This window comes from Asterias amurensis, chromosome 8, assembly GCF_032118995.1.
Source record: "Asterias amurensis chromosome 8, ASM3211899v1".
Classification (NCBI taxonomy): Eukaryota; Metazoa; Echinodermata; class Asteroidea; order Forcipulatida; family Asteriidae; genus Asterias; species Asterias amurensis.
Window position 1 is genome coordinate 11,656,315 of NC_092655.1, and position 25,720 is coordinate 11,682,034.

The 25,720-nt window shown below is 39.3% G+C and overlaps 1 protein-coding gene across 2 annotated transcripts in view; it reads right to left on the reverse strand.

Moving 5' to 3' along the window:
* LOC139940932 (dedicator of cytokinesis protein 1-like) overlaps nt 1–25,720 on the reverse strand; it is a 74,855-nt gene that overhangs the window by 21,479 nt on the left and 27,656 nt on the right. For both annotated transcript variants that reach the window (XM_071937334.1, XM_071937333.1), the window contains exons 15-38: nt 25,250–25,374; nt 24,796–24,894; nt 24,027–24,105; nt 23,232–23,335; nt 22,443–22,668; nt 21,408–21,505; nt 20,631–20,720; nt 19,730–19,830; nt 17,906–18,040; nt 16,973–17,084; nt 15,668–15,845; nt 14,699–14,826; nt 13,973–14,074; nt 12,582–12,775; nt 10,522–10,701; nt 9,279–9,489; nt 8,440–8,525; nt 7,847–8,006; nt 7,005–7,136; nt 6,323–6,436; nt 4,893–4,982; nt 2,827–2,931; nt 1,896–2,037; nt 1,281–1,362 (exon numbers count right to left, since the gene is read on the reverse strand). In XM_071937334.1, the coding sequence (XP_071793435.1) occupies nt 1,281–1,362; nt 1,896–2,037; nt 2,827–2,931; nt 4,893–4,982; nt 6,323–6,436; nt 7,005–7,136; nt 7,847–8,006; nt 8,440–8,525; nt 9,279–9,489; nt 10,522–10,701; nt 12,582–12,775; nt 13,973–14,074; nt 14,699–14,826; nt 15,668–15,845; nt 16,973–17,084; nt 17,906–18,040; nt 19,730–19,830; nt 20,631–20,720; nt 21,408–21,505; nt 22,443–22,668; nt 23,232–23,335; nt 24,027–24,105; nt 24,796–24,894; nt 25,250–25,374 (3,073 nt within the window). The remainder of the gene's footprint in view (nt 1–1,280; nt 1,363–1,895; nt 2,038–2,826; nt 2,932–4,892; nt 4,983–6,322; nt 6,437–7,004; nt 7,137–7,846; nt 8,007–8,439; nt 8,526–9,278; nt 9,490–10,521; nt 10,702–12,581; nt 12,776–13,972; nt 14,075–14,698; nt 14,827–15,667; nt 15,846–16,972; nt 17,085–17,905; nt 18,041–19,729; nt 19,831–20,630; nt 20,721–21,407; nt 21,506–22,442; nt 22,669–23,231; nt 23,336–24,026; nt 24,106–24,795; nt 24,895–25,249; nt 25,375–25,720) is intronic.

Genomic DNA, 25,720 nt, shown 5'->3' on the forward strand with positions numbered 1-25,720 from the left:
TTTAAATATTTTTTTATTTTTTTATTTTAAATAGCGCCCTCTAGCGGCGAAAAAACTATTCGAATATCCAGTTAATTTCGGATAGTTGGCCAGCGGTATCCGAATAACAAAATTTCACTATTCGCCCAGCACTCCTAATCATCCGTACTACTGTACATGTAGCAGCTGAGAAGATGAATTGCAAAGGCCGCTGCACTGTATTTGAAGCCGCAGACATGCCAGGGTGCCTTAAGAAGCCAGATGCATCGACCCATAATGACCTACTGTGGTCCAATTGTTGCTTTAGGTCACGGTCATGACATTTGTGCCCTTGAGCAAGACACTTAACCATTTCATTGCATTTCATTTCATTTTATTTGCCAGCAAACATGACAAAAAAAAAACATTAAAGGAACACGTTGCCTTGGATCTGTCGAGTTGGTCTTTGAAAAGCGTTTGTAACCGTTTGTTATAAAATGCATATGGTTAGAAAGATGTTGAAAAAGTAGAATACAATGATCAACACAAACATGCCTCGAAATTGCAGTTTTCCTTTTACCCCATCGCCTAACACGGTCGGCCATTTATGGGAGTCAAATTGTTTAAATCGTCTTTCTAACCATATGCATTTCATAACAAACAGTTACAAACGCTTTGTTATAGACCAACTCATCCGATCCAAGGCTGTGTGTTCCTTTAAAAATAAAATTGCACATCAAAGATTTACAAGAACAAGCAATACAATGGTTATAATAAGAACACAAATATATGTAAAATTAAGAGCAAATTGCTGAGAAACCTGGCCTGGCCGCAGGCAGATACAACAACTGCGTAGGAAACACCTCCAGTGGGGGTGGAACACAAAACTCTAGAGACAAAACAAAAGACAAGAACCCTGGCGGGGAAAGCCAATAGCGACAGAAAATCACTTTCAAAGTGGCTGACCTTTTGGTTCCAGATAATATTGAATAACAAGACAAAGCACACCCTCCACAGGAGGTATACTTGAATATTAACCACCATCCAGCCAAGCCAGGCAACTCAGAAAAAACAGACAATCAAAACAAAATAATAATAAGTGCGTTATCCTTCGAATCGGACTTTAAGCAAAAAGAACATGTTACATGTACATGTATTTTGTGCATTGTGCATGACATTTTCCTGTTGTTGTATGTTTTTTTATTTTAAAAAGTATCGTCTATCAAATCTATCTAGGAAATTCTTTTAAAAAAAACATGCCATAGAACCTGAACAAAATCATAGAATATTTGCCTGTATACATTGGTCTGTGGAGCTCTTACCTTAAAATCTGATCACATATTGTTTTCCCGTTAAATTCCCTCTTGTCTTCCCGCAGTGGCTGGACTGGAACAACTTGAAGAACTGAAGTAAATGGTTAAAGAAAACAAGTCCAACTGCCTCTAGCTACTGGGAAATCTTGGGGTCTAGCTGGTTAGTCATCTGCTCTAGAATGGCAAGGGTTGTTGGTTCAAAATACCACCTGAGTACCACGCCTGTGATTTTTTTCTCACAGAACTCGGGAAAGTACTCAGTATAAAGTGCTAACACACATCAGTGTGAGGGTAAGGTAACACCAAAAACAGCATGCTTTATCTCGATGCAAATTTTAGAGCTATAAAAGTGTTTATCCCCAAAATTGTTTAAAGTTAAGTGGCCCTCTTTGCAATACACAAACCGACTCCACATACATGTATTGCATTGAGTTAGGGTTTCATTGAGAATAAATGTAAGCCCCCCCCCCCAAAAAAAAAAAAAAAGGTTTTCGGACTTCGGAATGTTTTGCAGAATATTGTCAGAAGTTTCTGTCATAAGAAATGGCTCAGAAGCGAAATTGAAACTCATCAAATTTAACCTGACAAATATAAGAGTACATTATCTAACATTGACAAGGATACTTTGCTGTTTGGACATTAGCTGCTCATTGTCTGGTGGTGTGGTCTTATTCATCATGGAAGCATTGGGGAACTGCTGCTGCAACTGGGCTACAAAGTCAGCGAGTCTCTCATACTCCTTGCCTCTGTAGATGAACACTTTGTTCTGAAAAAAACAAACGGATAATCTGTTGACAATCGGTTTCATGTTGTCCCCCAGTGTTTGTGTGTCTGTTTGTTGGGATGTTCCTGTGTGCGTATGTTTGTTTGTTTGTTTGTTTGTTTGTGTGTTTGTTTGTTTGTTTTGGTTCGTTTCGTCAAGTCAGTCAAACAAAGTAGGATTTGAAACTTTGCATGGTGGAAATACGATATAGAAAGGTTTGCGGTAACACCATGTAATGACTATCTCTAATGAGTTGGGGTGGTTCTGAAAAGAACCGTTGGTACATGTAGTACTAAGAGTTAATACGGCCTTGCTGCATCACACTTTTGCAAAACACATCAAATGTAGGTCATACTTTGGTAATAAACTAAAAAAGAAACTGTGTACTTTTTATACGAAAGCCTACTTGTTACAAAGATTGATAAGACATCACAAAAAGTATGAAAATGAATTTGACTAGTTTGCTTCAACAGAGATTTTTTTTAAGAGAGAATAGAGGTACTCAAGGGATCCATACTTACTTGGTCCATTTTTTATTAAGTTTCACCGTGAAAAAAACCCAATTATCTTTATCCCTGATCCAACTATAACATAAATAATGAGCTGAATCTGAGGGGGTGGGAGGTGAAGACAATTTGAAGGACTTGAGGTACTTAAGGGATCCATACTTGGTCCGTTTTATAGAAGTTTCATGGTAAAATAAAAATAATTTTCTTTATCCCCAATCAAATTATTACATCAGGATTGAGCTGGAAACGTTTGGGAAAAAATTCAGATTTTTAAGGTACTTACCCTGAGGAATGATGGGAACCCATGACCGATGTACATCACTTTGAAGTACTCCGGTGCTGGCCGCGGAATCCTCATTATCTTGTCATATAAATGAGCCATTCTTTGCTAAAATAACAGACCATATAAAACACAATGACAATACGGTCATACTTGATAACTTGATGAGGTACATATGTACATATTGCCTCCAAGATGGTACATTCATTTTAAAAACCCTCCTAGACACTGGTACCACAGAAAGCAACAAAGTACCATATATTTTAGGCTAGCATTGGGTGCATGGTTTGTTTTCTGTTTGTACAGATTGTATTACATTGTGTAAGTGTGTAAGCCCTTGTGGTTTATATTGATAAGTGTGTAACCCCCCCCCCCCCCCCGACTTTTTTTGTACTGTTGGCTTAATAATAATAATAATAATAATAATAATAATAATAATAATAATAATAATAATTGTGACTTCTTATATAGCGCACATGTCCGTCACTAAGTGACGCTCCTGGCGCTGTAACATACAGTATTTCCTGCCAATGTGGGACTACGTTTAAATTATGAAACCTAATTTTGATGCTGTGGCGCAATTTGCTGCTGGTCGGACCAGGAACACTGAGGCAAAACCCTTCTCTTTTCCTCTTTTCGATAAGTGCACTTGGTTCTTTTACATGCGTTACAAAACACATGGGACCAACGGCTTTACAACCCATCCGAAGGACGAAGCAATGGTTGTGTCTTGCACAAGTGTCATGGCTGGGGATTCGAACCCACACTCTACTGATCAGAAACACCAGAGTTTGAATCCAGTGCTCTTAACCGCTCGGCCACGACACTTCCACACTTAGTGTGACAGTCTCCTGTGAAATTTTCTGGGGAGGTCAATTGAGCAAGGGAGGGCACTGATAGCAATACTAATGGGGTTAAAAAATTATTCTATTCTTTAGATACATCAAACGAGAATACATCTTTTTGGCAAGTCATGTTTACAACTGTTTACTTCCTTATATACAGGTCATGGCAGAGATGTTCCCCTTCTGTGTTATCTGGCAAGGGTTATAATTAAAAACCTATTATCTTCCCCAGTAAGTGCTAAGCATAAGACAATTTACACCCTACCCAGACCACAGAGGACCCCGATGACTTTGTCACAAGGGGTCAATTTTACGGCATCAAGAAGTCTGGCTCACGACCAAACACTATAGAGTGCTGACGAAGCAAAATAGAGAGCTTGTGCTATGTACATGTATGTCTTACTGGAATATGATAAACATATGGGTGCCATTTCAGCAAGAAAATGTTTTGCGCTAAGTGCAGAATTTCATTGTAAGCAGCCGCATGAAATTGGGGCAAGATCTTGAGTCTGATGCATTAGAGCATGATACAATAGTCTGCTTGGGCACAACAACTTTCGTTGTTACATCATAAGAGAATCATGGTCAGGGGTAAGAATCATTACTAACGAAAAAGTCTGAGACTTGGATACAAATTCAAAGGTATGTTGAAATGATGGCATTTCTACCATTTGGTAACCCCTGGGGTTATAGATTCTAAGGAGGGTTTGGAAACAGTATCGACAGCACTAGAGAAGTAGACCAATGAGCAGAATTTCTTTATGTGTTGGAAAAAAAATTGTCTGATTTTCAGCAAGAAAATGTTTTGCGCTAAGTGCAGAATTTCATTGTAAGCAGCGGCATGAAATTGGGGCAAGATCTTGAGTCTGATGCATTAGAGCATGATACAATAGTCTGCTTGGCCAACTTTCGTTGTTACATCATAAGAGAATCATGGTCAGGGGTAAGAATCATTACTAACGAAAAAGTCTGAGACTTGGATACAAATTCAAAGGTATGTTGAAATGATGGCATTTCTACCATTTGGTAACCCCTGGGGTTATAGATTCTAAGGAGGGTTTGGAAACAGTATCGACAGCACTAGAGAAGTAGACCAATGAGCAGAATTTCTTTATGTGTGGGAAAAAAAATTGTCTGATTTTCTTAACCAGGCCGACATAAAAAGTCTGAATTCAACCAAAAGTCTGAACAATCTCATCCCTGCATGGTTAAAGAAAAACTCACCAGCAGTTCGCTGAGTTGGATGTAGTCAAACAGTTCCTTCTCGTACTGAATCTGAAGCTCTTTGCACATCAGGATTCCTTTTTCCCACATCTGGTAAACAGTAACAAGTATTTATTAGGTGATTTAACACAAGTATAAAAGGCTCCGACATTACTCAAAATCCTGACCACCAGGCAAATGGCAGTTCATATATCACTATATAAAATTTACTTGGTAACAAGCAATGGAGAGTTGTTGATCAGTTGATAGTATAAAACATTATGAGAAATTGCTTCCTCTGAATTAACATAGTTTCTTGAGAAAGAAGTAATTTCTCACTTAAATATTTGAATTGATTTTGAGTCCTCAGCTGAGGTCTTGAAATCAAGCATCTGACAGCACACAACTTGTGCGACAAGGATGTTTTTTTCTTCCATTGATTTTTCGCAACTTCAACGACCAATTGCATTCAAAAGTTGACAGGTTTGTTATTTTGTGCATATGTTGAGATACACCAAGTGAGATGCCTTGTCTTTAACAATTACCAAAGGTGTCCAGTGTCTTTAAGGGTATGCAGCACCGGAGAACACATCATACAGTTAACCCATAACAGCCAAAAAGTCATACCTACTTTAAGAACTGCCTAGATCAACAACCATCTTAAAGGGGTTTTGCAAAGAAGAAAATCTTACTCTCACCAAGTATTAATTGCACTGTGCACCTTCCCTCCAAATGAAGAGCGCACCTGGAGCGTTTATTTAGTGACAGATCATAATTCAATCATGTTGTTTGTATACATGTAATTATTCGTCCCTTTGTCTACTTCATATACACGTTCTGTTCTAGCGACCTTGTTTAAAGCCATTGGACCCTTTCAGTACAGGGAAAAAAAAAAAAAGTTCACAGATTTACAAATAATTTACAGGGTTTACAGAAGGTAATGGTGAAAGACTTCTCTTGAAATATTAGTCCATGAAATGCTTTACTTTTTGAGAAAACGGTAAAACAATATAAATTCTCGTTAACGAGAATAACGGATTTGTTATAAACACATGTCATGACACGGCGAAACGCGCGAAAACAGGAGTGGGTTTTCCCGTTATTTTCTCCCGACTCCGATGTCCGATTGAGCCTAAATTTCCACAGGATTGTTATTTTATATATAAGTTGTGGTACACGAAGTGTGGGACTTGGACAATACTGTTTACCGAAAGTGTATAATGGCTTTAACCATGGTGTAGTTATATACCGTAACAGTTAGTATTTATTTACTTGTCTACTTAGTGTTGTTATCCTGTTTTGTTGTACGGGCACATCCACCACAAGCCTCAGCTTTTAGGATGATGCCACCATGTGAACGTAAAAAAATTGTTATATTGATTGATTAATGTTTTTATCATGATGACATAGCTCTATAACTCAAATCAAATCAAATCAAGTGGATGATGTACCTTGCCCTTGTCGAAGAAGTCTATGATGTCATAATACAGTAACTCCTTCAGCTGTCTCTCTGTCTGCGCTTCTGGGTATTTATCGCTGTGTGTCAACAAGGGTCTTTCAGACCACTGCAAGAGAATAACACCATTGTGTTTAAAACACAAATGTAACGAAATTCTTTATATCTATAGCATTGTCTTTCTGTTTTTACCCTTAGGCATGAAAAGATATATATTATGTTGGTGTAACCTGACCTACCCTAAAAGAATATGGCCCACCCTGGTTTTTTTAATTTTTTCAAGGGAAGAAATTTAATGGTTAAAATCTATTAAAGACATAAAAATAAAATAAATGCTATCAAAAGGTTAAAAATATTCTTTTTGTTGTGTGTAGCCTTTTTTTCTTTTGTTATAAATTTACTACCGGCTTAAACAATTAGAAAACATCTCATTTTTGTTGCTTGGAGGAGGGGGGGGGGGAAGAAAGAAGAAAAAGTCACTACCTCCCTACCCTATTTTGGGGGGCCCGTTAGGCCAACATTGATTACCACTTTGATTACCGATTGAGCTCAAAATTTTCACAGTTTTGTTATTTTATGCATGTGTTGAGATACACTAATTGAGGAGACTGGTCTTTGACAATAACCAAGAGTGCTGAGTGTCCAGTGTCTTTAAGTGTGAAACTGATTTTTCTTACTTGAAGTCTGTCTGCATGTAGCTGTAGTGCAAAGCCAGCCTCTGTGTAGTTATCACACTCTAAGTGGAGATCGCAAAGTTTGTACAGATAACGAACGTACATGTCCTGCCTGTCAATGTCCTTGTAGAAATTCTGAGAAAAGAAAAAAAGGATTGTTTGGGGTTCTTTTTTTGTGCACCAGGTGCTTGGTCTCACTGTCGTTTTCTGTTCTAGAATATGGTGTGCCGCAAGGCCAAATACAACTGTAGTTGGCCCACTTAGCCCTTTTTGGCGAGGTCATTGATTGTTGAGTCTTGGAAATAAACTTTTGATTGAGCACCGTGGTCTTGGCCTTACTGTTGTTTTCTGTCTAGAATACGGTGTGCCACAAGGCTCAATACCTGGCACGCTTAAATTGATTGTTGTATCCTGGAAATAGACTTTTGAGTCTTTCAACCTATATTCATAAATACCCCACACAACTTTGCTATTCCCTATTGGTGGAGAGCACGTCACAAGGGGGTGTTTAAACGTGTGATATAAAGACGGCAACGCCATAGGTTAGAGGACCTCCCCTTCAGCTCGGTCCTTCAGCTCGGTCCTTTTGCGGAGTACCGTGTTCTAGGTCTAACTTTCTCTTCTAGAAACTGGTGTTCCACAGGGCTTGACACTTGGCCCGCTTATCTCTCCATTTAGAGGTTGAAATTGATTGTGGTGTTTTGAAGATTTACTTATACTAACCCTTTTAAACTTTAATCCACAAAAATACTAAAGTACAAGTGGTATGTACTTCTTTTCATTGACAAGATTAACAGTGTTGTGGGGTTCCTCAATGCTCAATAATTGGTCCCTTTTTGACTCACCAACAGATTGACAGTACAGCTCATCCTGTTCTCTTTGCTCTCCTCATGGATGATGTCCCTGTAGTCTAGGAGCCTTCCCATTAGGTCTCTTATTAACTTGACAAATGTCATTCCCTCAGTGCCCAACAGATTCGGATGCTGGGTGCAGTACTCACCGATACTATAAGAGAGGAATGAAAATTACGATTATAATGAGACGACATAATTTACTACTTGTTGTAGTTTTTAGTTCAACTTTTCAAAATACTTGTTGCTCCTTGTGGTTTTGTTTAGCTTAAATTTTTCATTTTCTAGTGTTTTTTTTAAACTGCTGTTTCTATATTAACAGTAGTTTAGCTTTTTACAATAATATATATTTTTATTATGTGTTCAGCCCCTTGAGGCCTGGCATAAGACGCTACATAAATACCCTTTTACTATTATGTTTGCTGATCATGTTTACTAGAACACAACGAAAACCGTCATGGTGCTATTGGGAGTTTTGTGAACAGTTTATACATCAAGCTTATTTTGTTAAAATACAGGCCACATTGTTCTGGATTCTCAAACCTAATTCAAAGTGAGTTTTGTATTACACAACTTTTGCTACTCACATCTGTCCAAACAGATCCACGTAAAGTTCATCCCCGTGACCTCCTTCCACAAGAACGTCCAATTGACTGATGATCTCGCGTTCAAACTGAGAAAAGGAGAACCAAGATATATTTATTGAGAGCCCGTTCTAAAAAAGTCCTTTTAGAAGACAGTGGCACCAAAACTGCTGTAATTGAAGATAAAAATAATGGAAAAGGACCTAGACTGGTTTACCATTTACAGGACCAGTGATTTCATTGGATAAAATGATTTCATTGGATAAACGTGCAGTGACATAAACTTTCCATACCTGTGTTTTGATTGGTACGTGGTGATGTTTGTAAGCTGTCCTTCCGGCCCTCTGCATGCAGCAGTGAGCATAATGTACTTGTACATGTACACCGTTGTTTTTATATGTATATATGTATCAATGTACATAGAATTTTACTGTGAATATCCATGTTAAATGAATACGAGGTCTAAGGTATTTTTGGAAAGAGATTGAAGTACATGTAGGCTCAAGGCAGGTTTTTGGCATAATTCACAAGTCTCGAGTGTGACGTCAGATGTTCGGGCTAGAATGGGACTTGCTTAACATCTACTGTATCATCATGCCCATGCCCGACACAAGCACAAGATTTCAATAGAGGGCGGTTTAGCCAAAACAAAGGGCACATAGACCGTATCGCAAATACTCGGTACACGCATGTTAGGCGTAGACTTAGGTGCATGCTGATCTAGCTAGCATTCAAATGCAGAATGATGCACCTCAATTAACGCCTAGATGCACGTACCGAGTATTTGTGATATGGTCTCTATCTACAGTATCCCATCAAACATCTGGAGAAGTTAAACTTACCTCCTTGAAGTTTCCTCTGACATTACATTCACACTGCATCATGTCAAAGAAGATCGGCAGCGTGGCCTTCCGTAGCTCCGCCTCTGGTACCAGGGTAACCTCCAAGAATGGCCCGGTCATCTCCGGGATGAAACGGATCTTGTTCTTACCCAGGTAGTTCCACATGGTGCGGATGATCTCAAAACCAACCTCTCGGCGCATGTCACCGTATCTAAGACATGTAAGAAAAAGGTACATGGTGTGATTTGAGGGGAAAAGAATACTTATACAGGTAGGAAGTGTTTCTTGTACAAAGCAAGACCTACATAACTACTGCAGAGACAGTTAAACAAAAAAGATATAGACCATGATGAATAACCCCTTTTTGGCTATTAAAGTCGCCATCTTGGAGGGCAAACCGTATGTGCGTCCAATCGCGTACATCAATGAAGCGCGCAGCATTACCGGTTTGATTTCTTAGGCACATGCACGCACACACGCACCCACACGCGCAAAGACGCCATGTTGTAAGGCAGATATTTGAAAGGTGACGTCATATTCAATCAATCTATAAAAGGCAGCTAAGCATTGAACACGGTTGCCAGCCTGACAAAGCTCCTAGCTTTGGAGTGAAAAATAACTAGCAATTTGTGAGTAACTCCTACACTTCAGTTCCTATTTTATGGTCCACTTCTGATTTGCCCCAATATTTCTGGTATGGCTGGCTGCAACTTGAGTCGAATAACATTGTACACCCATACAAGGTGCTATACAAATGCATCTTATAATAAACATAGCTGTTGATAGAAAAAAATAAGTGTTTTGGGATGCATGTAGAAAGAGCGCTATATATGCACTGATCATTATTACAGGACAAGTTCAATGCCGATGATGAAAATTGAAGAGAGTTCTAACAGCAAGAACCCAAACATGACAGCCTATGCAATACTGGGTTGATCTGGGCCAAGTTTCATGGCTCTGCTTACCGCGTAAATTCTTCGCTTGTGGTCACCAGTCTCCGCTTACTGTGCAAGCACCGAATTTCTGCATTTAGCTGTGTATGCATAGAATGCTTAGTAACGTGGAGTAAGCACATGCACAAGCAAACATCCCTTGCTGACCTGTGTAATTTTATTGTTGCGCAGAATTCCCTGCTTTCTTGAGCACCAATTCTTAGCTTACAGTAAGCAAAGCCATGAAATTGGGCCCAGTTGGTGCAGTTGGGATTCGGATGGGATTACCGAAGGATTAAGCTTAGGCAAACCTTTCTAAGATCTTGTTTCGTTTCGCTGGGCTGAAGTTTTCCAGCTGCAGAGATTCCTGAGTCACAAAGGCCACAGCCAGATGGAAGAAGTTATTCCAGAGTTGAAACTCAAAGTCGTCGATGCGGACAAACGAACGCTGAAGGACGCGTGCATATTGCTTCATGGCAAACAGAATCACACTGTGTAAGAAGAGGTAAGAATAAGATTAGTTTTATCTTGCTCAGCAGAAATGATTTACCAGCCGATATACCATGTAATGTATATATTGTTGTGAATGATTTCCTCTAATTTTGCAAAGTAGATTAATGTTTAAGCACCAAATTTATGCTCAACAGCTTTATGACATTTGGCCAAGATCAAATCTCCATATACATGTACATACATATTTAATTAATAACCTTAAAAAATCAGACAATTTTACAGCAGGTAATCTTGTACGTGATTTACACTGGACTTCAGTCTTCTCCACCAAACATTGCCAAACATTAACTTACATGTATACAACTAAAGATACAGGTACTTGTAAATAAGACTGGAAAATAACCATCAAATTTTAACTGATTGCACATGTTGCACGAGTACAATTTGGCCAAACAAAATTTGATGCAGGTATTTGCAGAGATTTGTTTATTTAATGAAGAAATTGCCTACCATCACAGCGACCGGACAGCCACTTCAAGGTGAGGGCTACACTCAACTGATTTGGGTTATCAACCCAAATCACCTGCCACAAGGGGCACATTAAAAACAGGGTTACCCCCTTTGGTCTGTAAGGATGTAGGCATGGGTAACATCCACTAGGAGTAAGCTTGGGCGATATCACGATATTATCGAATATCGCGATACTAATTTGGAAACGATTTCGATATCGGATCGATCTGGTTTTAATCGTAATATCGATATATCGCGATATATCGCGATATCGGTTTAATATCGCAATATCGCGATGTATTTCCTAGCTGAGACATCTTGCACCCCATAGGTTTGGAGTAAGACGAGAAGAATAGGTCATTAGAACACCTCTCTTATGCTGTGACTGTCTCTTTTACAACTTTCACTGGGAGTTTGAAGAATGATGATGTCAAATTTAGTTAATCACGATTATATCAAATATCGCAATTTATAACACCCCTTGCAAGTATTCTGCCTGCTCATTGGTTTAGAGCGCGTCACATGACATGTCTTAGTTTTGCTAGACGACGGCCGTGTGATAGTGCGTCGGTTTGCCATGCGCTAGTCCGAAGACTAGCACACGGCGCCGTGCACTAGTCCGACAGACTAGCACACGGCGTGCAGTACCCGGACGTCCGTTGCGTGTACGAGGATGCTAAATTAATAGTCTGTAACCATTTCGGATTGCACGACACATACATGCAACACAGTAAGTAAAAGTGTTTGCAATCTGTATTCGCGTCGCCCGTGGATTGTAGCATTCAGGTCTGTAACTTAATAATAATAGTACAGTATTTAGAAATGTTTGGGGTGTTATAAAACAAATATTGACTGCTTTTACTCGTGCAATAGTTAAAAACTATGACTCCCTCGGTGATCCCCGGAGCGTTCTATTTTCCCTCGGCTTCGCCTCGGGAAAATAGAACGCTCCGGGGATCACCTCGGGAGTCATAGTTTTAACCATAGCACTCGAAGCAGTCAATATTTGTATAATATTATCAGTGATATATCGTGAATAAAATAAATCGATATCGCCCACAGTTAACTAGGAGCCTGACTGGTAGAGCAGATTGCAATACTTTCCCAACATTTTACAAAGCAATTATGGATAAGTGCCTTGCTCAAGGGCACAAGTGTCATGACCGGGATTTATACCCACACTCTGTTGCTGACAACAGCAGAGCTTGAGTCCAGTGAACTAGACCACTCAGCCACGACACCCCATTGAAGCAACACAATGTACCTGTTGTGTATTTTTAAACCATATGGCTATTCTGCTCATGTTTTTATCCTGCATTTTAATGTTTTTGTAATGTACATGTACAGCGCTTTGAAACAGAGTTGAAGCGCTTTATAAATCCAATTAAGCTAAGTTAAGTTAAGTTACCTGTTCTGTTGGACAATCATGGTGGCCCAGTCATTAGGGTAGAGATTCTTGGAGATGAGATCTCTGAAGACCATGAAGATCTCCATCAGAAAGTCCAAGAGGTCCGTCCTGGTTGGGAAGGCGTTGATGTACTCCTGGTAGTGGTACTCCGTCATCTGATGCAAGATGGAGATCATGCTGCTCACAAACCTCCCCTGGAGAAAATAATACTAGTTAGTTTATATGGCGCATTTCACAATAATAATATCCATCATTGGGTCTGTTTACATTGAATTACTTTGGTCATTAAACTTAAAGGCAGTGGACACTATTGGTAATTACTCAAAACAATAGCAACAAGTAACGGGGAGAGGTTGACGGTATAAAACATTGTGAGAAATGGTTCCCTCTTAAAGGAATCGGGTACTTTTTCAAAATGTCCACAGATTTCCATTAAACTTACAGGGTTTGAAGATAATGATAGTGGAAAGCTTCCCTTCAAATATTACTAACTAAGGTTGTGTAGTTTTTGAGAAATGAGTAAAACAAGTCACAAAATAATTTTGGTCTCATGAGACCAAAATTATTTTAGCATGTAAAATCCCCTTAACCAGTTATGACATTATACCAAAACCATAGCATAACTGGTTAATACGTTTTTACATGCTAAAACTGAGACGAAAATTATTACTTTTACTCATTTCTCAAAAACTACAGCACCTCAGTATTAAAAGTAAAATTTCAAGGGAAGCTTTCTACTATCATAGTCTTCAAACTGTGTAAGTTTAGTGTAAATCTGTGGACATTGTATTTTTTGTTAGGAAAAAGTACATATACCCTTTAAGTGAAGTAGTTGTCTGGAAAGAAGTATTTTTCCACGAATTTGAATTCAAGACCTCAGATTTAGAATTTGAGGTCTCGAAATTGAGGATCTGAAAGCACACAACTTCATGTAACAAGGGTGTTTTTTCTTTCACTAGAATCTTGCAACTTCGACGCACAATTGAGCTCAAATTTTCACAGGTTTGTTATTTCATGCATACGTTGAGATACATGTACACCAACTGTGAAGACTAGTCTTTGACAATTACCAGTAGTGTCCACTATCTTTAATGGATGAGCATCAACTCTGCCTGGGGCAGTCAGCAGTTCGTGCATGATCCAAACAAGATCAATTATGGGAGAAGAAATTAAACGGAGATAACAGGTGTTAGTTGTCAGATGGAGCTTTCTCGTAATGGGGGTCGCTAAAAACCTGTCCCTGGTTCCTTTTCAAAAGTAGAGTTAGAACGTACAGTGTTGAGTATAGAGAGATCTCGATAGAGTAACTATGGTAACATGTAGTCACAGCTTGACAAATGAACATTTGTATACCAAGTGGAGAGGAAGAGGTGTGTGTATAAGTTACTTACGATAAGGGTCTCGTCATTGTCCATGTACATGAAGATAACTGACTGAATGACTGTCCTTAGTAACGAGTGCATCACCTCAGAGATATCGCCATGGGTCGGCCCCTGAATGACAAAGAAAGTCACATCTTTATAACAGTTGCACAGGCTGTGAGCAGACAAAAATAACACATCAAATGACCATGACAAACACAGAAAATGACATTTACAAACAAATAAACGAACATGATAAACACAGAAAATTACCATAACAAACAAAGAAAAAAAACCATGGCTAACACAGGGAAATGACAATGACAAAAACAGAAAATGACAGGCAATGATAATGATAAACACAGGACCTGACTAGATAAATACATGTACAGGAAAATGACAATGACAAACACATGAATCGACCATGACAATCACATTAGTTGACTATAACAAACAAAGGACAATGATAACACAGGGAAATGACAATGACAAAAACAGAAAATGACAGGCAATGATAATGACAAACACAGGACCTGACTAGATAAATACATGTACAGGAAAATGACAATGACAAACACATGAATCGACCATGACAATCACATTAGTTGACTATAACAAACACAGGACAATGATCATGGTCATGAATCTGTGTGTTTTGGGATTTATGTTACACGTAGAGACACTGACAAATTTCAAGGAGAGTTTATACACCACAACATTGTAGAGTTGAGAGAAAGAAACAATTTTCAGACTTACAATGTCTTTCCTCCACAGTGTATCCAGAATTTCACTGAGGACCTCGGACACTTGTCTCATGTCTTCTTTCTTGGTCAGGAGCTTTTTAAGAAACATTGTTGTCATGGGTAAAAGCACAGCTCTGCAATCTGGTACAGGAGAAAATCAATTATTGGAGGTTAGAGAAAAACGTCTGATAGCAAAGACCACAAAGAGAGCTTCTTTAAAGACTCCAAGCCCCGATTTCCACGTGATGTTGGAGTTTTTGTTTTCCATGAGATCCAAAAAATTAGCTTGTTTTGCTAAAAATTGAATTTTTGTCACCCACTCTTGTTTTATTTCATCGACAGTAGAAGTTGTAATTCGGTTAAGAGCACCAAATTCAAACTCTGGTGTTTCTGATCACCAGACTGTGGGTTCGAATCCCCAGCCGTGACACTTAAGCAAGACACTTAACCATTGCTTCTTCCTACGGATGGGACGTTAAGCTGTTGGTCCCATGTGTTGTGAAACGCATGTAAAAGAACCCAATACACTTATCGAAGAGTGAAGGGGTTTGCCAGGGTGTTCCTGGCTGTGGCTGCTGTATGCGCCGTAGCACCTTGTAAACCCTTTAAAGGTGCTAAATGATAGGGTCTCAGAAATCAACACTGCAATAACCTATCTACTCTTTCATGCATAGTTGTGCCTCAAATTGTCACTGCCTTGGTAGTCGTCACAAGAAATGAGCTGATACATTAGCAGTAGGGTTGTAATGTTCTAAAATAGTTGAGAGCATGTTCGTCCCAAAATCAAGAACTTTCATATCGGGTAGTTTTCAAGATGGTGCATTAGGGAGGTAGTGATTTCTGCTCTACCAGCCAGGCTATCTGATGGATGAAACAACAACCAACATCCGTATGGACTGTAAAGGGAGTTAACCCTGTTTAAGCCCCAAAATAGTTGATTGTAGCCCATAAAAATTAAAATAATTTAAAACAACTCAATTACCTCGCCGTCTAAAGAGTTCTCCACGCACAATGTCCTTGATGCAGTCCATCTTCTGTTTGACCAGTCGGTCAGGAGGGAGACTGACCAAGAACTCCTTGACCAGAATGGCCAACTCCTTAGGCTCGAGCATTTCAAGCGTGTCCGTCAGTACTGATGGTAGATATTTCATCGCTGCCCCCTGCAAATAAAAAAGTAGAACATTTCTGAAATTGCTTTTCCTGGTTATTTATTTCTCAATCTATGGCGTGCCTTGGGCGAGTCGTCTCCGAAATCAACTCAATTTCATGGCCTAATTTCATGGCAATGCTTACCACTTACCAGGAAATATTTCGCTTACAGCAAAGCATTCAGCAGTAAGCAGAGTCATTAAATTTGACCCTGACTGTCTTATCATCTAAGTGTGGGTTTAAAGGGTCTATGTACTTTTTGTAGGACAAAAAACATAATGTCTACAGATTTACACTAAACTTACACAGTTTGACGTTAACGACAATAGAAACCTTCCCTGAAAATATTACTTGCTGAGGTGCTGTGGTTTTTGAGAAATTAGTAAAACAATGTCATGAAAGTAATTTTCGTCTCAGTATTTTAGCATGTAAAAACAGTTTTTTATGACATTGTTTTACTCATTTCTCAAAAACTACAGCACCTCAGCAACTAATCTTTTAAGGTACGCTTTATACCATCATTATCTTCAAACGGTGTAAGTTTAATGTAAATCTGTGGACATTGTGTTTTAAAATACCCAAATCCTTTAAATCCATGTCACTATACCTGTGTCCTTGAGACGGACATCAAACCAATAACTTCTTCTATTAAAGGCAGTGGACACTATTGGTAATTTCTCAAACTAATAATTAGCATAAAACCTTACTTGGTGACGAGTAAACGGGAGAGGTTGATAGTATAAAACATTGTGAGAAATGGCTCCCTCTGAAGTTGAGTAGTTCTTGAGAAAGAAGTAATTTGCCATGAATTTGATTTTGAGACCTCAGATTTAGAACTTGAGGTCTCGACATTAAGTATCAGAAAGCACACAACTCCGTGTGACAAGAGTGTTTTTTCTTCCATTATTATCTCGCAACTTCGACGACCGATTTAGCTCAAATTTTCACAGGTTGGTTATTTTCTGTATATGTTGAGATACACCAAGTGAGAAGACGGGTCTTTGACAATTAAGAATAGTGCCCACTGTCTTTAAATCATACAGCACTACACAATCACAGCCATCATGAAGGGGGAAAAAAGTGAAGCATTTCGCGTGAAGTAAGACAATGAAGCGAACTTCATCGTTTGCTATTTTACCTGACATAGTAGTACATTGTCCAACGTGTAAGCCATAAGCCACTTGAGTGAGAGGAAGACATCTTTCAGTAAAGCCTCAAATTGATTCCTGCCTGTGTTGTGACCATGCAATCTAATATGACACCAAAATAAAACATATATATGACTCCAGTGCCTTTGATAACAACTAAGGCCATCAGCAGTTTAAGAAGAGGCCTTTTCAGCGCCCCAGCTGACCCATTGCCTAAGCTTTCAGTAATATACCAGGGGTGGATTTCACAAAGGTAGTCCTAACTTAGGACTAGTCCTAGGCATTGCTAAGAGATAGGACTGGTCCTAAGTTAGGACCAGTAACTCATCCTAACTTAGGATCCTTTGGTCCTATCTCTTAGCATTGCCTAGGACTAGTCCTAAGTTAGGACTACCTTTGTGAAATCCACCCCTGGACAGGAATTCTTTGGGCGTAGAACTGTGGGTCTTGGACTACCTTAACTGTGATGTTCTACATGTACCGTACTACCGAAGGCTACCTACCGGTGGTGAGCGCCGGTTCCCCCATTCCCGGGCACTCCTGGGTCGATTGAGCACAAAAACTGGTATTTCTTTTAAGTATTCTAATTTCATTGATATTTTGCCGAATCTTACTTTATTACATGTATACTGATTAAGTTCATTTACGAATTATGCCTGGATTTATGCTATATCTAACTTCATTTTGTCATCACCCTTTGTAAGCTTTGATTTTGTAAATAAATTACTCAATTAATTGTTACTGTACACAGAATGTTTCAACTGTTGCCTTTGTCAGTTGCTTGTTTTCCCTTTCTTTAACTGTTTTGGTAACTCCATTGTTTTATTAGTCTGCCGTGCGTACCAACTTATGGGGTTTAACCTTGTGAGTTGGTCAAACGTAACAAAATACATTGCACATACAATATTATTATTACTTCTTACCCAGTGAAGAGAGTCCGTGATCTCAAGATGAACCTGAAGATGTACTCCATTGCCTTGAGTGCCTTCAAGAGCTGATCCTGCATCCCCTTCTCCCCGGCGTTGTCAAGATAGTTCTTAAACACCCGCATCAACTTACTGTAAAGCGTAAACAGAAAATGAACATTAGTAATCAAACACAGATAAAGTTACTCAACAGACCATTGTTATATACTTCTGGTAATTAAACCAAGGATTCCTAATAAGTATTAATAATATAAGTTATCACACAAGCGCGAGTCAGTGGAATACGGAAAAATATAGCGCTTCTGCGTCCCATATCCAACGAGGCCGAAGGCCGAGTTGGATATGGGACCCAGACGCGCTATATTTTCCGTATTTCCACGAGCGCGCGTGTGATAACAAATTTATCTTCAAGCAAACTTGGCGCGTGACATAGAACACACAAGATGCATGGTAGTGATATTAGCCGTGCAATATAGGTTTTTATCACCACTCCATTCTGCCAATCTGATTGGAGGATTAGTGCGTACTTGAAGATAATAATAATAATAATAATAAGACTTGTAATGCACACATCAGTAAAACCAAAAACAAAACACAAAGAAAAAACAGACACAATAAAATTAGTCATTGAAAACCTGTGACATAAGATAAGTTTGAGAAGAGACTTGAATTTTGCGGTACAAAGACAAGATCGAAGATTAAGTGGTAGAGAGTTCCAGATGAGTGGCGCGGCTGAAGCAAAATACCTAAAGGCTGTGAACTTAAAGGCAATGGACACTATTGGTAATTACTCAAAATAATAATTAGCATAAAACCTTTCTTGGTAATGAGTATTGGGGAGAGGTTGATAATATAAAACATTGTAAGAAACGGCTCCCTCTTTAGTAATGTAGTTTTTGAGAAAGAAGTAATTTTCCACGAATTTGATTTTGAGACCTCAGATTTAGAATTTGAGGTCTCGAAATCAAGCATCTGAAAGTACACAACTTCCAGTGACAAGGGTTTTCATATTATTATCTCACAACTTCGATGACTGATTGAGCTCAAAGTTTCACAGGTTTATTATTTTATGCAAACGTAGAGATACACCAACTGGGAAGGCTAGTCTTCGACAATTACCGATAGTGCCAAATGTCTTTAATCACTGTAGCTTGCAAGCCTGAGGAAACCTACATGTACATGTAATAACAAGGGTACTTCTCTGGAAGAGCTGCCAATACTTGCCTCTTGCAATGAGTAAGATTTTGTACAACAATCAAGGAGATATTTAGAATAACATTTTACATAGTAACAAGACAGAAAAGGTTTCCATAATAAGAGAGATTTTAAAGTTTGCTCATCAGAACAAGGAAAGATTGTTTTATATTCAGGGAACTTTACCAAAGAATTGTGCGTTTACAGTGGCCTTAAAGACAGTGGACACTATTGGTAATTGTCAAAGACCAGTCTTCTCACTTGGTGTATATAAACATATACATAAAATGACCAACAAGTGAAAATTTGAGCTCAATCGGTCGTCGAAGTTGAGAGATAATAATGAAAGAAAACACACCCTTGTCACACGAAGTTGTGTGCTTTCAAATGCTTGAATTCCAGACCTCTAATTCTAAACTTGAGGTCTCAAAATCAAACTAGTGGAAAATTACTTCTTTCTCGAAAACTACGTCACTTCAGAGGGAGTCGTTTCTCACAATGTTTTATACTATCAACCTCTCCCCATTACTTGTTACTAAGTAATGCTTTATGCTAATAATTATTTTGAGTAATTACAATAGTGTCCACTGCCTTTAAACATCACTACTTTGAACTGTTAGTACTTACATGTCAGCAAAAGTTACACTGTAGTGCTCTTGCACATAAGCGTCAAGAACTGGTCGGAACTGTTGATATTTACGGTCTGCTATCAATCCGATTATGAAAATCTGAAAAGGAAAAACAATCAAATTTTCACCCTGCCAAGCAATCCAGTTGTGCACAACAATTCCTCAAAGCTGCTTCACCTCACATCAAATACCTACAGGTAGTTCCATTATTACTCAAATTGAATGCACAGTACTCATGCATGATTTCATGAGCCCATCATACTGCCAGAACCACTGATGTACAAAGGGAATAAAAAAGTAGACGAAGAGGTCTAAAAAGGCTGTTTAAAACCGACAGGGTCCTGCATGACTTCATGAGCCCATCATACTACCAAAACCACTGATGTACAAAGGGAATAAAATAAGTTGGCGAAGAGGTATAAAAAGGCCGTTTAAAACCGGCAGGGTCGTGGCTGTGCAATAAAGAACCAAGCCGAGGGTGAGGTCCTTTATCGCAAGGCTCTACTCTTTTATTCCCAAACTTATCAGTCCTTTTGTTAAAAGTGCAATAATGATGAAAAATTGTAATAATGATGGAAAATCTATAAAACAATTCTGAAAATGTATAATTTCTGTCACCATTATGCATACATGCGTGCGCTAATAGTTTTTATATTCAGTCATGTGTCAGTACTGGTACAATGTATGTCATGTATGTAGTGAGTGCGTTACGGGTAAATTAATGCTACACGTAAGCTTGCGTTCCACGCCTATGTTTAAACACTTCTTACTGTGTTTACATCACACAGCCACGTAATGCATTCTCCAGATATGAGCACTCAATAGGAAGCCACTACTTTTATGTAGAACAGTCTTCTAACCAGTCAACTCTTCTGAAGAACTATCCATTCATGACTTACCAATGCGTTGAAGACAGGTTCATCGTACTCATTAGATTGAGGACTCTCCGTCAGGATGTTGAACAATGCATCCAGAGTATCTTGTAGAAACTGTAGTGAAACAACAAGGGATATAAAACCCCAATAGTAATACAATTTAATAGGGTGCCTGCTGACCGGAAAAACAAGTTTAGCCCTATAAATATGACAATCTGGGATTTGAGGCATTGCATGGTGAGGTATAAATGTTTGGTTACAACTGTGGACAAGTCGGTAATGGTCCCACGCGGTGAGACAGTCGAGTTGTCACTGCTCTCGCGCAAACTGCTTGTTGCCGACTTCTACAGTAGAAGTCGGGCAGCGCGCAGTAGTCGCGCAACCAGCAGTTTGAAGGGACAGCACTGCTGCAACTCGACTATCTCACCGCGTGGGACTATAAACGACTTGTCCACAAGTCTAATGTTTGGTTTGCGGTTACACCATGTGTGTGTCGACTTGCCAGGTAGAGCTTTTATTCTTTAGAGAACCGTCTTCCTATATATTCTACTGTACATGTACTGTGGAGTAGATTTTTTTTATTTTTCGGGAGACTTCTCAGTTCTGAAAAGAACTGTCCTGCTTTTTAACTACTACCTGGGCGAAAGGTAGGAAATCGGCTGGGACTACTACTTTAGCTTTGAGGATCGTTAGTATTCCATGGGTTAACAGCCAGAACAAAATGAAAAGAAATGAATGATATTAATATAAAAAATGCAACAAATTAACTGTGAAATGTTTGATTTGATGCGTTACATGTACCTTAACAACTTCCTCTCCGTCAACCTTCATGAGTTTTTCCAGATTGGCCTGAAGGTTACTCCGATCACTCTTCCACTTCAGCAGACCCAACAAATCAACTGCAACAATTCAAATAATAGAAATAATAATAGTAGGTTTTTATATAGCACATAATACACCCCAAGGGCCTCTCAAAGCATTCCAACATTAGTACCCCTGGTCACTGGGCCATTTAACTCATTCCTTAGCCATTTTTAGCTCCCTGGGAGTATACAGCCTGTGTTGCCAAATATGTAGCGCACTAAGCTAAATCAATCTATGAACCATCTCTGCCCACACAGATACCCATTTACCCCTGGGGTAATTATAATTAAGAGTCTTGCTCAGGAACACAAGTGTCACGACTGGGACTCGAACCAACACTCTGTTGAACAGAAACACCAGAGCTCGAGTTCAATGCTCTTATCCAGTCAGCCACAACTCCCCAAGTCCCAAATCAGGGCTTCTCAAAATACCTAACCCAAAGGCCTAGCACAACGTGGCCTAGCGGACAAGAGCACCGGACTCAAGCTTTGGTGTTTCTTGATAGCAGAGTGTGGGTTTGAGTCTTGGTCATGACACTCTTTGTCCTTAACCAAAACTGAAACAATATTGCTTCTTCCTAGTAAAATGATATGTTGGCATGTTGTGGCCGACCGGTTAAGAGCACCAGATTCAAGCTCTGGTTGGTGTGGAATCGAGTCCCGGTCGTGACACTTGCTACATAAAATTGGGGAGGTAGTGCTTTCTGCTCTACCGGCCAGGCTTCGGATTGATGATACATGTACCCAAGCCTACATCCGTATGGACTATAAAAAGGGTAACCCTGTTTCAGCCCTAGGAGTAGGTGGCAACGGCCTCTGGAAAAAAAAAAATTGTAGCCCACACCTTGAAGTGGCCTTCAGGCCTTGTGTGTCTGGCGGCTTGCATAAAAACAATAAAAAAAATAAAAAATAAAAGCCACCTGGAACCCTGTGATAAATACTCTGCTGGAATACAAAGTGTGTGTTAACTCACCATTCTGTGTGAGTTTAGTCGAGCAGACCAACGTTGATATATGCAAGGAGTCCTTGGAGCTTAGATTATACCCTTTACTGCGGACCAGGCTGCCCGTACTGCCGAGACTGTTTGAGCTACCCCCACTGCCACCACTGGTCTGACTCTGGTGCTTTCTTTCTAGCTCGTGCTTGGTTGATGGAAGGTCCAGGTAATGTGTGCCAATGGATTCTTGCAGTTTGTCACACTGGAAGGAATTATAAGTTAAGTAAACAAACTATTTTATATCTGAAATAAAAAGTAGTAGCCCCGTACTGTGATCCCCTGGCTGCTGCTTCCCAGGTTGTATCGTAAAGTTGGGTGTGATCCATGGCTACATGACAGTTAATGGTTGTAAAAATATTGACAACATACATGTACATGTAGGGCTAGATAGCTCAGTTGGTAGAGTGCTGACACGTTAATCCGGAGGGTGTTGGTTCAAATCCTGCTCTGGTAAATTTGTCTTTGTTCAACCCCAAATCCATACACAAATTTTCCTGTTCAACACACACTGCTTAAGTATAGTCAGAGGTGCAAGTTAAATAGCATGTAACCAACCTAATGTACAAGCAATGTACCCAGAGCTATCGACATCCAGGGCCCAGTTTCATAGAGTTGCTGAAGCACAAAGAGTTTCTCAGCACAACAAAACTATGCTTAGCAGAATAAGGTTACCACCCAAACTACCATGTCACGTGTATAATTTGTGACTTGTATCCAGCTCATTTCTACTTAAGCAGCTTCATTACCTTTATCATTTTAACTTACCTTGTATACTAAGAGTTCATGTTCACCATTGACGATAGTGGTTCCAATGACTGTCATTAGACGCAGGTAAGCAACACCAAAGGGTTTCTCTTGTCTGTCTTTGGCTGCACAAAAATAATAATAATAATTTTAAGTGAAAGGACTTTTCAGGGCACTAGATGGCAGCAGACAAGTAAATCCACTGCTCTTGGGCTAAAGAATGTAACTCTGTTTTACCCTTACATGTTATGTTGGCGTAACCCGGCCTACCCTAAAAATACGGCCGACCCTAGATATTTTCTTTTTTTCAAGGTAAGAAATTTAATGAGAAAAATCTATTAAAGACACAAAAATGAAATAAATGTCATCAAGAGTTTCAAAATATACTATTTGTTGTGTGTACATGTAGCCTTGTTTCCTTTTGTTATCGTGTATACTAACGGCTTAAACAATTAAGAGAACATGTCATTTTCGTTGCTGGGAGGGAGAAAAAAAAGGGGGAAAAAGAAAAAAATATGTTATGCCAACGTAACATTTTTTTTATGCCTTATGCCGAGTTCTGTAAAACCAACTCCACAGGCAAATCACTCAGGTGAGATTCAAACCCACGACCTTTGCATTTGCAAGAGCAGATGTCATACAATGGAAATGTGATGCACGTGCACTGTACAGCCAATAATACATGTACATGTGGGTCTTTGTTAACCTCAGTGAGTGCGCTGTTCAGGGCATGTGATGTCATATGCGAGGGGTTTGTACGGGACAAGCGAGAGAAAATATTTGATTAAACCTTGCCTCCTTCCCTGGAATACTTACTCTCTGTGGAGTATCTCTGTTTGAATGTTATCCTTAAATGGGTATCTGTCTGGCAAAACTCCTCTATAGGTATGGCAACCTGCAGAAGAAATCAATCATCCACTTGGTCAAAGCAAAAAGGAAAAGTTACAAAAGATAGTTTCCGTTAATGGACTGACATTTCGACCCTAGTAGAGTCTTTCTCGAACACGAACGATTGTATTATATTTTTAATTTCTCATATGAAGCCTATGACAAAGACCCTAAAAGGATCAAAATGCCAACACATTAATTTTTATTGCATTTATACTATAGGCTCTTGTTGGTTGGTGAGCAGTTTGCAACAGCTACATGTACATGTATAGTTCTATTTCCTCCACAGATATTTCCTAATACACACCATATTTATAGGCAACTTGAGTTTTCGCTCTGATCATTCTAATTTGTCTACATGGCCAAGTGGTTCATTAAACAATCATGCAGGAAGTTTCAGCATTTCCAAATTCCAGAGTTGACACGTAACGGTATGTATTCCATGAGCTTGGAGCAATCAAGAGAAAGCAGTGAAGACCAATAGACTACAGCATCCATAATATATAAGTACTAGAGGGTGCACTGGTGATGCTTCTTGCACAAGCGCGACGGGACCGCAAGGAGACACGCGCGCCATTCTGCGCGTGCGTTGAATTTGAAGTACATGTTAGAGTTTGTGTTTATTTTATATAACTCTATGACAGCATCCAACTCTATGACAGCATCCCACACCCAGGTATATCAAAGCTACACCTACCTTGACAGTCTCGCAGAACTTAGGTGATTTGACCTGATAGTAGACAACAGAATGATAGAAACTACCAGGTGGTTCTCCTGCAGCCGTGTAGATCACATCCTAAACGCAAGATCAGACGTAACACAGTATTAAACACCTACTTGCGCAAAAACAAATTGTTAACGGTTTAAATTCCTTCAGAAAATTAGTTGTTAAACAACAAAAAGGATTGCAGACAGTTTTTAGAATGGGAAAAGGGACACTTGAGGGTGCTATTGTGACCTGTTCTGTTTGGTTCGCTAGTTGCAAAAAAGGTAATGAACATTTAATCCCAAATAATAATATGTGAACATTTCAAACGTGAAGGGATTCTCTTCATGGAGATTGCCTGGACCTGGTTGCCTGCAAATTGCGTTGTATGACATGGCCCTTAGACATGGTTAGACTGTCTGGCAAATAGTTTGAGAAATGTTACCTCCAGTAGTGTGCCATCGCTTGTGCAGACCTCCATGGATACTTCTACATTCCTGGCCTTGGGTTTGTTACCACGATCAAACTCTCCATGCATTAGTGTTACATAGACATCATTGCGGACGTCACCTAAAGGCAAGAAGAAACAAACGGAATATTTCACCAACCTCTTTATCAACCTCACTAAGCTTCTAGCTCATAATAATAAATATCCCACCAACTAACATTTTTTCTTTATTGCAACCTACAAAATAAAGCTATCACTGCTACTGAGCATTAGCCGTCACACTCTTAAATCATTTTTGGGGGGTTGAACAAAGAATTGACTAGAGTGGAAGCGTTCATGAAACCATCTCAGCTCCATAGGAGTATGCAGTACCAGCAACCAAAATGGTGCACAGGTTGCCGATCATTCAAATCAACAATCTCTACCCTCACAGATATCCATTTACTCCTGGGTGATGAGATGCAATTA